The sequence below is a fragment of the Salvia miltiorrhiza genome, chromosome 3 (genome assembly GCF_028751815.1).
Source record: "Salvia miltiorrhiza cultivar Shanhuang (shh) chromosome 3, IMPLAD_Smil_shh, whole genome shotgun sequence".
In the NCBI taxonomy this organism is placed as follows: Eukaryota; Viridiplantae; Streptophyta; class Magnoliopsida; order Lamiales; family Lamiaceae; genus Salvia; species Salvia miltiorrhiza.
In genome coordinates this window covers 6,388,869-6,405,803 of record NC_080389.1, presented here as the reverse complement: position 1 = coordinate 6,405,803, position 16,935 = coordinate 6,388,869, and the positions used below count along the sequence as shown (strand labels likewise).

The 16,935-nt window shown below is 37.3% G+C and overlaps 1 protein-coding gene across 1 annotated transcript; it reads left to right on the top strand.

Moving 5' to 3' along the window:
- Window positions 1-11,637: 11,637 nt before the first annotated feature.
- LOC131017235 (rac-like GTP-binding protein ARAC7) lies at window positions 11,638-15,084 on the top strand. Its single transcript, XM_057945963.1, is given in 8 exon segments — window positions 11,638-12,438; window positions 12,914-12,972; window positions 13,389-13,532; window positions 13,618-13,705; window positions 13,804-14,075; window positions 14,153-14,218; window positions 14,286-14,392; window positions 14,833-15,084. Coding segments are annotated over 7 exon segments (726 nt in total). The 5' UTR covers window positions 11,638-12,438; window positions 12,914-12,969; the 3' UTR covers window positions 14,879-15,084.
- The last annotated feature ends 1,851 nt before the right edge of the window (window positions 15,085-16,935 follow it).

Genomic DNA, 16,935 nt, shown 5'->3' with positions numbered 1-16,935 from the left:
TCCACTTATGGAGGATCCCGTCTAATAATGACGGCAGTTACCAAGTAACCCCCACCCGTCCAATAATGACGGCAATAATGACGGCAGTTACGTTGCAGTTACGTTGTAACTTCCTCCCGTCCAATAATGACGGCAGTAATAGTGGCAGTTACGTTGTAACTCCCTCCCGTCCAATAATGACGTTCAATAATGGCGGGAGTTATGGAGGTGTGGAAGCTTTTAGTTGGGAGACCAACGGGTCCTCCCGTCGGGTCGAGCCCCTTGTGCACGTGTGGGCCCAAACGATTGGGCCTCGTTCTTTGGATCGAGAAATCGTTGGTCCTTTGGGAGCTAAGGGTAAGCCCAAAGACCAACCCAAGAACCAATTGCCAAGATCCAAGTTCACGGCCGAGGTCGTGGACCGGGGCCGAGCACGCGACGGCGGCGCGCGCGTGTGGGTTTTGCAACCCATCACTTGTGCACATCTCTTTAATTACATGCACTGATGTAATAACTTATATAATGTCTTAATTATCATCCACAGGATAATGTGGCATAGGCATTAACATCTTTTTAATGCTTATCTCTTTCCACAACTCCATATTTCAAGTACCCAACTTTAAATAATTATTTCTCACTCACCGGAAATCGGTTTTGAGTAAATAAATATACTACGATCATCTACTCGGAACGTAGATCGATCCTGTCCCATTTAATTCTGCTAAATTAAATGTTTTCGGTACTCGAAAAATTATTAAACATTGGTTACTCACAACCAATTTCCAACAATTTTGAATATAGAATTGCACTATTACAACTTTTATTAGCTTCCCAAAGTTTTAAGTTTGAATGCAGGAAAAGAGAGGCTTCGTTCTGCTAATACTCTTGCTTGCTTATGATTTGTTTTAAGTCTATGATTTGTTTACTGGTTTTTAATCTAGGTCTTTACTCTACTTTTGGTGTGCCAGATAATGAAATTGGAGAATGAGTGTTTTCCTTGTCCCACCAACATTTTACTTACTCATCAAGTTGTTGCCATCACAACAAAAAAGAGCAACATCTTATCCAGACGTAGCATCTTGACGAATGTTAACAAACTTAGGTTGCCAGCTCAGAGACATACGCTACCTTTCTCAACATTGATCAGATTGTTTCTGTAATTTCATATTATGTGTGTTATTAAGCCCCAGCAGAGGACTCTTGCTGCGACATATGCTTCCGGTACACATGCTCCAGAAACTAGTGGAGGATCATCTGTTGCATCTTCTGAAACTAGTCTTAGAAGGGGGCTTGTGAGTGATAGCTATGTGAAGGATGTTGCTAACGTAGTTCCAGTTGGGCAAGTAAAGTCTTATTTACTATGAATGAAAGTCTTGTTTATTCTTATGAGAAGTCATTTGTTATTAATATTTTAACTCTTTTGAAAAATCTTACTATGAACAGAAGTCTTATTTGCTAGAAAAGCTTTTATTTCCTATTAAGTCATATTTACTATTAATATTTCACTTTTTGGTCCGTTCATAAAAAATTTGCCACAATTTCCTTTTTGATCCATCTACAAAAAATCAGTCATTTTCATTTATAGTAGTATGGTCCACACAAACTATACTCACCAATGTGGTAATTTTTTATGGACGGTGGGAGTATTTGGTATGTACAAAAATTTCTGCATAACTCAATTTTAGGTATGTCCCCAAATTTATGCATACTCTATTTTTGGACATTACCCACACATAATTTTTACAATTTTATCCTTCTAACTTACACTATTTACTCACAATCTACTTAATAATACTCTCAATGTGGGACTCATTCTCCACAATTAATACATCAATCAAATTTTTATTAAAACTCATGTCGTGGTCAATTATATATTTATAAGGGACGGAGGGAGTATTTGATACGAATAAAAGTCTTCTTTAAAACTAAGAGGGTGTTTGACTAAGCTTATTTCAAAGAGCTTATAGAGCTTATAAGATGTTTCAAGAGCTTATAAGATGTAATTTTTAAGAGCTTATAAGTTGTCAAAGTGTTTGGATAATTGAGCTTATAAGCTAGAGAGAGAATTTTTTTGCTAGAAAGAGAATTTTTTTGCTAGAGAGAGAAAATATTTTTTTAGAGAGAGAAAATCGAAGAAAAATAAACTTGAATGATATATGATAAAAATAATAAATTATAGTTGAAAAATATTTGTAAAAAGATTGTTGCATATGAGATTATAAAAAAATAAGTTGAGGTAGAGGAACTTCAGCTTATAACCCTCTAAGTATTTGTAATACCCTGTTTCCTCGAGCTAAGTTTAGAATAATTTTGAACTTAGATTTAAGATGATTCACGCCGGATAAAGAAAATGAATTTATTTTAATTCCAACAAAAGTGATTTACAAAAACTTTTGTAAATTTAGTTATTAAATTTTTATGCATTGCATATTTATTTAATTTAGTATTCAAGCATTTTCACGAGTTTTTAATTAGCCAACCCTGAAGAATTATTACAGTTTCGACAATTTTATCCTGAGGAATTTTATATGTCAAATGTCACTCAACTCACTTACACTCACCTCTCCCATCAGCCACCCTACCCTGCTGCAGCCACCCTACTTACCTGCTGCAGCCCCCAATTTCAGCCCAAAAGTCAGCCTTGGGCCATGCTTTTGTGCAGGCAGTCCAATCTCCATCTTTCTATCATAACTAAACATACTTAGGCCATTTCTTCTTGGCAATTCCCACCATTTCAGACTCTCTCTTTGGCGTACAAAATCCAGCGACTGTGGTAAGAACTCATATTATGTTGTTACCTCCTTTCGCACAAAACAGTTCAGTTAATAATCCCTCTATTTTCAAACCTTTTTCCAGCAATCAAGTAAATCAAAGCAGCTACCCATCTGTGTTTCAACAACTGAAAACTCTCAAAGGTTTCATCTTTGACTCCTTACTACTCTCATTTTATAGAAAGATGTATGAAGAATTTCAAACTGCCAACAAGGAAAACACGCATACATACATTATATTTGCACTCTGTTCACATAGGTGTTTAATTTTTACATTCAAGCATGTTTGTAAAGAAAAGAAAGAAAAGGTAGAAATTGAAGCTTTATTTTTGTTCCCTGTCTTCGACCTTGCTGTATTGAGTCGAGAGTGGAGGGAGGCAGATGCGGTCGGCGGCGGTGGTCCTCCTGCTGCTGTCGGCCGGAGTTTTGAGGGAGAGATGGCGAGGCAAGGGCCTTGTTGCCGCTCTGAGCCGGGTCTGGGCTGGGTTTTGTCGAGGGCGGGACGGCGGCGGCGGCAGTCTGCTCCATCTACTGCTGTCGGTCGGAGAGAGAGGGGGGTGGAGAGAGATGGGCGGCTGTGGGTTCAGCGGAGGGAGGCAGGGCACGGCGGCGGTGCCGCTGCTGCCCGGCCACGGCTGGAGAGAGAGAGGTGGTCTGGTCTGGGCTGAGTGTTGTCGAGGTCAGGACGGCGGCAGCTATGGGTTGCTGTCGCCGAGAAAGAGAGGCCGAGGGAGTCGGCGGCGCCTCGCCGTCGCCAAGGAAGAGGGCGGAGATGACAGGACGCGGCGGCAGTCCACTTCTTCTGCTGTCGTCGGCCGTTTTGAGTGGAGAGGATAAGGGAGAAGGGAGCTGGAGCCTGTCGCCGCTTGCTCCGGCGAGCTCCAGCGGCCGTGAGTCGAGCAGTCGAGAGAGACTGTCGAGCAGTCGAGTGTTGAGAAGGGAGCGTGACTGATAAGGGAGGGGGGGGGGAGCGTGACTGATAGAGAAGGGGGTGGAGTGTTGGGCCGAATCAGTTGGGCTGAGTTCAGTTTAATTCTTTTTCAGTTGGGCTGATTGGTTTATTTTCAGTTGGGCCCTTATTTAAATATCAATTGGGTCAGTTATTATTTTTAAAACTTTGGGCTGTCTTGATTAATTAAATTAATTGGGCTGTCCTATTTTAATTAATTGAACTATTAATTAGTTTAATTAATTATTTTCAAAGACTAGTTTGCATAATAATATTATATTATTATTATGTGCATATTTTAAGTAATTACTTATTATATGCTAAGCATGACATGAAATTGCATTTTTCTTGCAATAAAAGCATTTAATTGGTTTTATTTATAATTTCAATTATTAAAGAAAGATGAGTAAGAATATTGTTGGTGTTCTTAACTCAAGAGAAATGTTTTCAATTATTTATTCATTAAATTTTGAAAACCCGGCTAAGTGAATCATAGAATGTTAAGCACTTCACCAAGACTTAAGATTAGATTCAAGGAGACCTATTGAGAATAGATTTCTTGTAGGCTTTGAGCATCAGGAGGATTAGCACTGCTATTCCGATTCAGAGATAAGAATAAACGACAGGCTTTGCCTATACAAGTGGGCTTATTTTCCAAATGTATGATTGAGCTAATGAGCTTAAATGTTTCATGAAATACAAACTGTTTATCCAATAAATATTTTTGTGCACTCTACCATGTTTAAGGCTCGTGCAGTTAATCAATTGAGGTTCTCTTATGACCTAACACGTTTGAGAATTGTGTACACTTGTTAGTTGACTCGATGGGTTGATCTCCATCGGGCTCTAACCAGAGGCGTTATAAGGGTGCTCGACTGGATGTGTTCCGGAGCATGAGAAATAAGAGGCCTGCCTGGGTAGCATCCCGAGGTCAAAGTATACTTGGCTGGGTTACGCCCTCAGTCCAAGCCAGCGGGAGACAGAGATCCGTCGGTGGCTAAAAGGTCCGGGATCACAGCGAGTAACAGAATAGAGTGTGACAACTGCGCGCAATCAAAGATATATATATATATATATATGAAATGTTTTAACATGCATAGAAGTTATTTCTCTTTAAAACCTTCTATGTCATGTCAGTAAGATTGGATAAACTGCTCTTATAGTTTGTGAAATGTTTTAAAAGTTGCAGCCCACTAAGTACATTAGTACTTAGCCCAAAAATGCTTTCAAATGTTTTCAGGTTAATGGCTGGTGATGACGGGGCGAGCCGAGGCTAGAGTTCAACTCCTTATTTTGATTTCCGCTGCAGAACTAGCCAGTATCTGTCTTTTGTTCCTTAACTTAAGACTTATTATGTTGTGACTCTAAACAATATCTTTTGTTGAGCCTAGACTATTGACTCTCAAGCATTTCAATCAGTGAATGTTGGTTATCTGAAGCATGACACTAAACTTGTGATCCTGAAGTTATTATGTTTGTTGATTGATTTGTATCACTTGAATACCTGTCTTTCTTCATCCAAATGGGCTAAGCCCGATTGTTATCCCTTTTATTCGAATTTCACAAGGATTTTCCCTTGTTCATTTAGATGATTAGTCGTACCCCAGTTATAGTTTTTGTTTCAAGAATTGGGGTGTGACAGTGTTACTGTAAGATGAAGTAATTTTCCGCTCTTACTCTTATGACAAGTCATATTTGATTTGAAAAGAAGTCATATCTACTCTCATGAAAAGTCATATTTGTTATTAAGGTTTTAACTTTTATGACTTGTGACTTTTTATATATAATAGTTAATACGAATTTTTACCATATTAAATATGAATTTTTATAAGAGCAAGCATATATAATAACTTAATAGAATTTTTGACTTTTTCAAATAGAAAATATGACATTTTATAATAACAAGCATATTGAATTACTTAATAGCAAACGCTTCATCAAAACTCAGCATCAAACTTCAATAACAAACCCATCTTTCCCACAACAAATGGTCATTATACAGAAGGAAATGTTTGAGGAAAATAGTCACCGATGGCTAACGTCGGCGCAGAAGGCGGCGAGGTGGACGGAGAGGGCCGCGGCGAGCTTGGCGAAGAAGAAATTGTGAAATTTGCATATTATATGTGGTGGGTCCCACGCCATATGTAATAAAAAATGAAAAGATAATGGCGCTTAACGGCATTTAGGGAGAGAGTTAATTTTTCCAAAATTGGGATCTCAGGGGCTTGATTGATCCAATGTTGAGTATAGGAGGCTAAATGCCATAGGGGTGTCAATATTAGGGGCTTAATTGCTACTTTTCCAAAGATTCAATAATAAGTTCATATTTTAATTAATAAGTTATCATAGTATTCATAATTGTAATATTTTAAAAATTATTAATTTATAATGTTCACATGACATATAGAGAGAGGAGTTCTCTAAAAAAATTATTATTTTATTAAAACTGATGATTTGTTGAATGTCCCAAGTTGGTACATAAGAAATTTATTACTAGTTTATTGGCTATTAATTTATTGAGTATTATTTTAAAGAGGAACTTTGAAAATGACCACTTTAGAACAATAAAAATAAAATTATCCACTACAATAAAAAACTTTAATTTTTTTTTTGTCTTTATCTTCATGTTTCTCCACTGCTCACCGACCTCATTAATTCAATTAACAATGCAGAGGTCACTCATCAACTTGAAGCCTTTTTAGCCAATCAATAATAAGCCTTTATAGAAAGTGTAAACACAAATTTTAATTGTATTCAATTTAATGAAATACAAAAATGCGTACAAATCCAAAATATATGGATTGAGATAAATTTATTGCGGGTTGCGAATCTCTATTTGATCCTCTAATTATCCTCTTCGAAGTTTCTTGAAATCTTTGGAGGGAAGTACGCCTTATTGATCTCCTTTGATTTGTATTTGACTTGAACTTGAATTTGAATTTGATGACGTCAATCCAGAGGGCTTCCACCTTATTTCTGAATTAAACGTTGACTTTGATGAATTTGATGAAGAACTCGTCGACTTCCTTGTAGAACGCCTTGATTGTTGGAGATGAATTTGATGAAGAACTCGTTGACTTCCTTGTAGAACGTCTTGATTGTTGGAGATGACTTTGTTATAGTGAATTACTCATTCAATGCTTGAGCTCTCAAATGATTTGTGTTCCATTTGACTCCACAAATGACCCATATTTATAGGTGAAGAATGAAGTGGGCTGGTGGGCTTTAGGCCCTCACATTGGGCTTTTAGGGCTGAGGTGGCGCGATTTAATTGGCTCCTCAAGATTCATATTTATCTACATAATTAATATTTTATGTAGATTTTTCACATGTCAATTTCTGATTGGTCAATAAATCCACACAATCAAATAATTATATATTTATTTAATCTCAGAATTATATTTAATTTAATTTCAAAATATAAAATAAGTATATAATTTCATATTTAATTTGTAATTTCCACATGACAGGATTTAATAGGCTATAAATTTAATTTCCTACAGAAAAGCATAAATCTACTAATTTTCCCAATCTTTATACACTACAAGATTCATGAAATTAAAATACAAATTCGAAATATTTACAAGCTTCGGAACTTTCTGAGATCAACTCTCACTATCAATTTGCCACTACTCAAATCCTCTAAAAATAGGAGCACATCAATTTGATACAAAAATCACAAATTGCGAAGGTACGCCCACTGTTTTATGGCAAAGCATCAATTTATGGCAGAACATCCACTCAAAATCTCCAAATGATAGAAATACATCCATTTGTGTACTGCTTCATGTTTCTCCACAGCTCACCGACCTCATTAATTCAATTAACAATGCAGAGGTTATTCATATGCTGAAATAGAAATTTTATTAAAAATGAAAAAAGAGAAATAAGAGAAAAGACAAAAACAAGCGAAAGCACCCGCAAGAGATCACGGGTAACCAAAAAATGGCCAAAACTAAGAGAACATTCTTAGAGGATCTTCCTTGTCAAAAGAATCTTCGTCCTCCAACATATCTCCCTATTTTTTCTTTTTTGTAGAGACCACGACCGACATAGATCGGGCTGCGTCGGAAGATGAGTGAATCACAAAATTTTGCAGAATCGCTCATCCAGACTGAGCATGCTTCACTTTATTCAAGAACTCCACCAGTGAAAGAGTGTCAAGAACGGCACCAGCAGCACGACCTGCTGCTTTTTGGAAATTCGAAGACATATCATTCTTGATTATACGCCGAGGCCGGTGCTTGATAGAGGAATCAGAAACTCTCCCCTTCTTGGTAGCCCCTTTCGGACGCCCTCGACCGCGAGATATGGGGGATCCTCCATCGTCGCCTTTCTTGGCGTCACAATCAAAGCCAGATCTGTGTTGCTACCATGCGTCGGGGTGATAACAATCTGTGTATCAGAAACAATTGTATTATCTGTCGGTTGTCTGGTACCAACCAATTGGTCTGCCCTGTCATCAGGGACATCCTCAGCATCCACACGCCCACGTTTCTGCACCATATCCTCTCCAGCCCCAAAACCCATCTCCTCACCAACTTCTGTGACGTCCAAGGCTGCGAAAGAGTTCAATTGAGGGACTCCTTCACTGCGTTGTGACTCCCCCTCATCCGTTTCCACCATCTCAAAATGTGTATTGTACTTCGTCGCCGTAGTCTCATGAGGGATCGGAATTTCACCCTCGTCCAAGTGAGGGTTGCTATGCCTCGGTTCTTCTGACGCCAGTTCGGTTTCTGCACCCGATGGTTCTTGACCTCCTTGAAGCCCTCAACGGCCGCGGTATCCTTGCGATCCACCTCAGTGTCCTCATTAGCATTTCTCCTGCAAGAGTTAGTAGAATGGCCAGCAACAAGACATGTATTGCAGTAATACGGAAGATTCTCGTATCCAAATTCCAAAGTGAAGTATTGAGCACCACATTTGACATCTAAAAAATCAGCCACTGGACTAGAAATGTCCATTTCAATAAGCACACGAGAAAAGTACCCAACTCGAGCTGTGGCCGATATCCCATCGATCTTGATCGACGCCCCGACATGTCTCGCGATCCCCGCAATAACTTCCGGATGCCAAAGTTCATGAGGAAGATAAAAGATACGCAACCAAACTTGTGCTAGGGAAGTCGAAGCTTTGTAAGGATCGAAGAAAGGCTGCCACGCTTGAATCCAAAGATGATCGGAACTAAGCCGCTAAACCGGATTTAAAGCAACGGCGGAGGAATCAGAGGCCGAGGAAAACTGCAAAGTGAAGCACCCTTTTCCGAGAGGTGCGATGTGCTAGGGTTTCTTAATCTTCCAAAGTTTGGTGAGCTCCACCTGTAGGTCATTGGCAAACCTAGGGTTATCCCCTTTGTGCAGGAGCAACCGACCATGCAAAGCATGGGTGAATTTCTTTAGTTGACGTTGATGGAAATCCGGCGAAAGGATCAACGTAGGTTTACCATCAATCAACGATGCCTTGAGGACTGAATAATCATGAGCAAGCACATCGGCGGGGTGATCTGCTTTACGCCGGAGAGTGGAGGCGTAGGAAGCCTTGATGAGAGGCGGTTTGTTCGGCTCAGGCGCCAGTATGTGCTGTTCAGAGGAACCCAACACGGTGCCGGAGGTAGTGACCATTGAAGCCGCCGCATCTGAAGATTGCGCAGAAACCCTAGAAGGTATCATAGGGCGGGCTACGTTACGCAGCCGTGGCAGCTGCCGCGTGAAGGAGGGGAAAAACCCTAGAACTCATGAATCTCCTATTAATGATATTTTTTCATGCAGAGGTTACTCATCAACTTGAAGACTTTTTAGCCAATCAATAATCAGACTCTTATTTTGTTTAATTGTTGCTTCATGTATCTCCACCGCTCGTCGACCTCACCAATTCAATTAATAATGCATAGGTTACTCATCAACTCGAAGCCATGGAGCCAATATATAATAAGTGCTCATAAGGTTCAAGTAGAGGAATGGAAGGGAATGGAATCAAATAAAGGATCGGTAACAATAACCATTATTATTTTTATTGAATGTTTGGTTTAACAATAGAAATGAATCATTAGTAAGGGATTCCCTTTATTTTGTTTCCCCTCTATCTTGAGGGGTAACAAATTGGGTGATTGAGTTACCCTCAAGTAAGGGCAATAGCTAACTCACTACCCTAACCAAACAACAAGTAATGGATTCAATTAATTTAATCCTTTTGAAACCTCTAAAAATACTCAACCAAACGTGGGCTAAGACTCATATAAAGCCTAAACAAACTAAATTGCCGAAAGCACAATTGCGAATTCAAGTTCTCTGGTTAAGAATTTGATTTCTTTTCCGACAAAGGACATAAAAGTTCATAAAAATTGTATTATAATTTGGGGACATCGGTTTTAATTATTAGTTGAGAGGCTACAAAAAGTGCAGTTGGACACCGATAGAATGACCGATGAACACATGTTCATCAGTGATTACCAACGAAAAAGTGATGTATCTTATTTATTTTTTATTTTTATTTTTGCCGACTGACGTGTCCGTCGGTAATGTTAATGTTAACTACATACATCCAATATATGTTTATCTTCCTTGTTATATTCTCTCTTATTCATCTTTGTTTGTCATAGTAATGTTTAATTGTTTGTTAATAGTATTAAAAAGCCATGAAGCAGAAAAAAACTCTCCACCCACAAAGAGAAACAAGAACTTCTCGAAAACTAAACAAAGAAGATAACTCCATGAAATCCAATTTAACTATTTAATGGAAAATTTGCAGTGACAATTATTGTGCTCGGGACCTATCCCATCTCCATTGTTCCCTCCTAATACTATTGAAATCGATGTTAGAGCCATCAAGAAACTTAGGCAGAATCGAAATCAGTAGGTAGAGAGAGTCGTCATTTCGTGATTGATAGAATCACTACATAGAAATGGATTTTGATTCTTTGTGAAATGAATTATGATCTATTTGTTTGGAATTTGAAAATAGAAAATTTTGGGAATTTGAATTCATATCAAGTCTGACCAGAAAGAAAACGATGAGGGCTATAAAATATACTCCCTCCGTCATGGCCAAGACAATATATTTGCTTTTCGGCACAAGATTTATGGAGATGTAGATTAGTGTTTTAAGTGTGTAATAATAAAGTATAAAGTAGGAGAGAGAAGGTAATAAGAGATTACTTAATTAGTGTTAATTAAGTGTTTAAAATTCCTTATTGTTGCCAAATATAGAAATGTATCATCTTCGTTGGGATGGCTATAAAAAGAATATGTAGCATCTTGGGCGGGACGGAGGGAGTATTTACCTTATGAGTAAAATTTTAAGTTGAGAATATGGAATAAAATATATTTTTATTTAGCATTTTTTGTTGGGGGTTATAAGGATATAATAGTATTTTTATTATTTAATTAATTATTAATTTAATTAGGGGGGGGGGGGGGGGGGGGCTATGGTGAGAGATTTGGGGGCTATGTTTAAAATTAACCAAAGAGTATATACCACTGAATATTAATTTAAAAAATTAGATGATGAAGCAAGTTGAAAATTTATATATTTTTAAATTTTAATTTTTTATTATGTAATTCGAATTAATTATTTTATTTATAAATAATAATGCGTATTAACTTATATTTTGATTTAGTTTAATATTTACATTTATTTATTTATTTAAAATATTATGGGGCCGTGCCAACTAATTTAGATCGAGCCCATCTTCGTGATTGGTGAAACCCATAAAACTATTTGTTGTAAATACAAAGAGTAAAACCCTCGCCTCTTCATACACAAAAACCTCGAAACATATAGTAGTCAGCAATCTCTTTTTTACTGGGACTTGAAGAGTGAGGTGTTTGGAAGGATTGAGCTTCCCTTTCACCAAGAGGTGGATGGCATTGTGGATGTGCTTGGTGCACTACTACAAAATTACACATACATAACACTTCATACATAACGGTTTTTTTAGAAAACCGTTATGTATGAGCGCATTTTTTGAAAAGATAACGGTTTTGACAAAAAACCGTTATCTATGTACTGTTGTCCATTGAAATAGATAACGGTTTTAGTGAATCCGTTATGTATGAGCGTTATCTATTAATTGCATACATAACGGTATTATCGAACCGTTAAGCCGACCGTTATCTATGAGCGTCTTTTTATAACGGTTGTTTTAACCGTTATATATGAGTGCTTCAACACTGTTATGTATGAGTATTCTTTACATTTATCTTTTATATTTTTTTTTTTGATCTCCTCAAGATAATAAAATCCTAAAATCCTAAATCTTCTTCTCTTCGTTCCCGTAAGCCCTAAAATCCTAAATCCCAAAAACACCACCTTCAGCCGCCCCACAAATTCTCCCTCTGGCCTCCGTGGCAACGACGAGAACCCCGCCGCGACTCGCCACCTGCCCCCGCCGCGTCCTTGCTTCCTCTGCCACCCACCGCGGCCCGCCACTCCTCTTTTGTGATAAAGCCCTAAATCAAAACTTAATTCAAATTCGAGTTCAATCAAACTCGTCACTCCCCGTCGCTGCTCTGTTCTGTGGCTCTCGAAGTCGCCGGCCGCCGCTGTCCATACCTCCCCCCCTGATGATTCTCGTATCTCTCTCACTCTTCCCGGCGCAGCAAATTAGCTCCACTCGTCCCCGACCCAACAAGACAGTAGATCGATTCCACTCTGCCCAGTCCCGTCGTTTCCTGCACCACTTCGGAGCTCCGATGCTCAGCCCTTTCTCGTATCCCCGCCTCCGACGCGGGTAGCCTTCAGGTAGGTTCAATTCGGTGTGTAGTATTCCAAAATTTCGGTTCATATTGAAACTCTATTATTTCGCTTGCCCCCTCTTGCCCTTTCGCCCTTGATTAATCTGTGTTGTGGAGCTGCTGATTTTTGTTGGATTACCCTTTTATGTGAGTTTTGTGTTCAGTGCTTATGTTTTGATTGTAATTAGGTTTTACTGTTTGCATTTCAAGTGTGCTCTTGGTTAATGTTTGAATGTGAGACTGAAGGTTTTATTGTATTTGTGGCGTGGCGTCTTACTGAACTTTTTCTGTGTGTATGCAATTGTGGTTACGATGATTGATTATTGCATCGACTGATCCACATCGTCATTCATGGAGTCTGGATACACTTAAGATAGGATTTATCTCCATAGGCATGTGTTTGTATGCTGCATTGCTATTTGTGAGTTGAATTTTGTGCAGAGTATCTGGAATTATATAATTATTGCTTCGTACTAATGCAGGTCAGGCTGCGGTTACTTCTTTGTCCATTTGGTTCCAATATTGTAGTTCGTACAGCATGGTGAGTTTTGAATTATATTCTCAGATGAGCGTCGATGATAAGCCAACAGGTGTAATGAGATTTTGCATTACTCCAACATAGGGTTTAGCTTCTGGCAGTTTCTAACCACATCAGTTATGTATTTGAAAGAGATTCTGTATCTGTTTCATATAAACCACGATTGCAGCTAATATATTTTCCACCATTTTCTCTTTTGACTTGTGAGTCCTTTCGTTCATAAAAATAATCTGCGTGTTTTCTTTACAGGTGTTTGAGTCATTTTCATTTTCAGGTGTTTGAGTCATTTTCATTTTTAATATCTTTCACATAAATTTTATATTCCTGCATGCTGCATCACATGGGTTGTGCACATTGGAAAAAGGAAGATGTATGGTGATTCAGTTTTATAATGGCTACAATTTGATATGCATATACAGGTTGTAGTATGTGAAGGGAAAGAGAGATGCTCCTTCACATATTTTGACTTCGAAAACCAAAAATTTCATTTATTTGCTAAAATAGGGATCTTGACTTCGAAAACCTGCATGCTCATTTGTTATACCAGCAACAAATTCCCTACCGTTAGTCTCCCTCTCTCTTCCTCAACCCTGAACCCTGTTTCCCATTTTTGTATGATTTTGATTTGGTGTTTTTTGTGAATGACAGGATTATATCCCAACAGTATTTGACAATTTTAGTGCTAATGTGGCTGTAGATGGCAACATTGTCAACTTAGGACTCTGGGATACTGCAGGTATTATTTCCCCCTTTTACTATATAACTATATCCCTTTTCTGGAAACTCAAACTCCTAACATATATACATTTTTTCTTTTCTTTGTGAATTTAAAAGGGCAAGAAGATTACAGCAGGTTGAGGCCACTCAGTTACAGAGGTGCTGACATTTTTGTGTTGGCTTTCTCTTTAATTAGTAGGGCTAGCTATGAAAATGTCCTCAAGAAGGTATACATTTCATTTCCCCTTTCTGTCTGTGTGTCTTCTTTCTTTCTTGCATAAGAGCTTCATTAATCATTGGTTACACGTTTTCCCTGTGTAGATCTCCGGGACGACATGGGTTATCTTGCTGATCATATAGGAGGATCTAACATCATCACCACAGCCCAAGTGTGTACATCTTTCTTTTTTGTATTGTTGGATTTGGTATTTGATTGTGTTGACAAAGGCGGGCTCAACTTGTGTAGGGCGAGGAGCTGAGGAAACAGATTGGTGCAGCAGCTTACATAGAATGCAGCTCCAAGACTCAACAGGTTGTATCCAACAACAACTTGAATTAATTCAATTGATTATATGCTAATTTGGTTGGTTGTTTGGCAGAATGTGAAAGGTGTTTTTGATACTGCAATCAAGGTTGTGCTTCAACCTCCACGGAGAAAGGAAGTGGCGTCGCAGAAGAAGCGAAACACTACTGGCTGCTCAATTGTGTAAGTTTATTGTGCATTTGGATGAATACTTAATATATTCATATTGCAATAAACCATGAAATTTATTGTGCATTTGGAGGGTGTTTGGCTGAGCTTATAAACAGCTTAAAACTATAATTTGTTATTTTCATCGTATAACTATTTAAAGTTCATCTCTTTCTAACCAAAAAAATCTCTCTTTATAAGTTCAATTATCCAAACACTTTGACAACTTTATAAGCTCTTTAAAATAAGCTTAGCTCTTGGATGAATACTTTATATATTGATAATGAAATAAACCATATACATTCTATATGTATCATCTGGTGTAATTAAGTGATGATTTTCATTTTGGACTGTAGAGTTGATTCTGCCATAATGCCTAATAAAGTGTTTCATTATGTGTGGATGTATATATAGTTGCTAAAAAATCATGATTTTTTCTTCTGAAATTTATACAGGTATGCCTCTGGGACTACTTCAATAAGAAGAAGCAAACTATATTAATTCCATGGAGAAGATGGTGCTATTCTTGTCCCTGGTGGTGTAGTTAGTATAAAATTGGGCGATATGAAGAACCTAGTGCTTATATGGTGGGAGAATTGTTAGACATAAATGTATGTGATATTTATGAATATTTGGATGATAATGTATGAATATTTTGGATGTTATACAATATATGTTATCGATGGCAATGTCATTTTGTTGTTTTATAATTATTTCTTTAATTTTTGAGATAAATAACAGGAAAAATGAAAAAAATATATTATAATTATAAAAAATGCAAAAAACTGTTATAAAAAGTGCAAAAAAAACCGTTATGTATTTCTATCAAAGATAACGGTAAAAATCGTTATAAAAAGTGCAAAAAATCGTTAACTATGATGAAAAAAATAATTTACAAATTCTAATACATAACGGTTATATCATTAATACATAACGGTAGGAACCGTTATGTATAATTGTTAAAGATAACGGTTATGTACCGTTATGTATGAGCGCATCATACCGTTATCTATACTACTATACATAACGGTTATAAAACCGTTATGTATGACTATATCATAGATATCACCACTATACTTATCGGTTTTTTGGGGTCATACATAACGGATAAAATCCGTTATGTATGAGCGTTTTTGTAGTAGTGGTGGTTTCGTTTGTGTGCTATGTTTTAATTATCAAATTAGAGGCTATCGAGTTTGGGTTATGAAGGAGTCTTGGGAGAAAGTGGTGACTCTTTCTCATCTTCTTGAGCTTCTTCAACCACCATTGGTGAAAAGTCTAAATGAAGAGATTTTGGTAAATTGTGGATCCATTGTGGTGCGTTTTGTTCATGTTGTCAGGTTACTGGGTTCAGGAGCCACGAGAATTGTGTGTGTTTCATTTCACATCGTGTCTATGTTGAAAGTTTAGTCTCGTAAGAAGATTTATGAAACGTCTTACAACATGATTGTGAGTGGTTTCATACCTTTTATGATGATATGTGTTTTATTTCTTAAGATTTGAAGCTCTGTATATATATATTTTGAGATCTTGTAATGTTAAACACAAATAATCCAAACTTGAGGAGATTAAATTTCCTTATCAGCTATAGTTGTGGAAAGTCATGATATAATATCACGTGAGAATACATAAACTACATCAGATTATAGAAGTCACATTATATATTACAGTTTTGCAACCAACTAAAATGCTAAAAAAAAAAAAAAAAAAAAAAGGAAGAAGAAGAAGAAAAGAGATGGTGTTGGTAGCATTACATTGGTGTCCTTATGTCACATACCCCAATTCTTGAAGGAATAATTACAATTGAGGTGCAACTAATTCATAGAAATAACACAAGGAAAAGATCTTGTTAAAACCTGAATAATAAGATAACAAGTCGGACTAGGCCCATTTGAATCACAAGTTTTGTTTCATGCTTCTGATAACCGACATTCATTAGCATATAACTAGAAGTTAAGAATCTAAGCTTGTTTAGAGATGTCATTTCAAATATAATATGAAAGTCTTAAGTTAAGGAAACAAAAGACTTATAAGAGTTATTGCTACAGCGGAAGTCTAAATATGAAATTGAACTCTAGCCTCAGCTCAGTCCTGTCAGCACCAGCCAGTTAACCTGAAAATATTTGGGCTAAGTACTAATATACTCAGTGGGCAAGCATTTTCTAAAACATTTCATATTTTCGTAAGGACAATTTATCCAATCATACTTGACATACTTAGAAGGTTTTAAAGTGAAAGAACTTCTAATCATGTTAAACATTTCATTTTATTTGTGCGCACATGTCACACTCCCTTTCTGTTACTCGCTGTGATGTCGGACCTTTTAGCCACCGACGGATCCATTACTCCTGCTTACTTGAATTGAGGACGTAACCCAGTTAAGTTCCCATTTGGGACCCAATCACTACAACAAAAGTCCCCTAATAGGACTCTCATAAGTGTCCTATTATGCAATATAATAGGACTTTTGCTAGTATAGGACTTTCCCAAAGAGAGTCCTATTTGCTCTAGTCACAATATGCATAATAGGACACTCACTGTAATAAAACACTCATGAA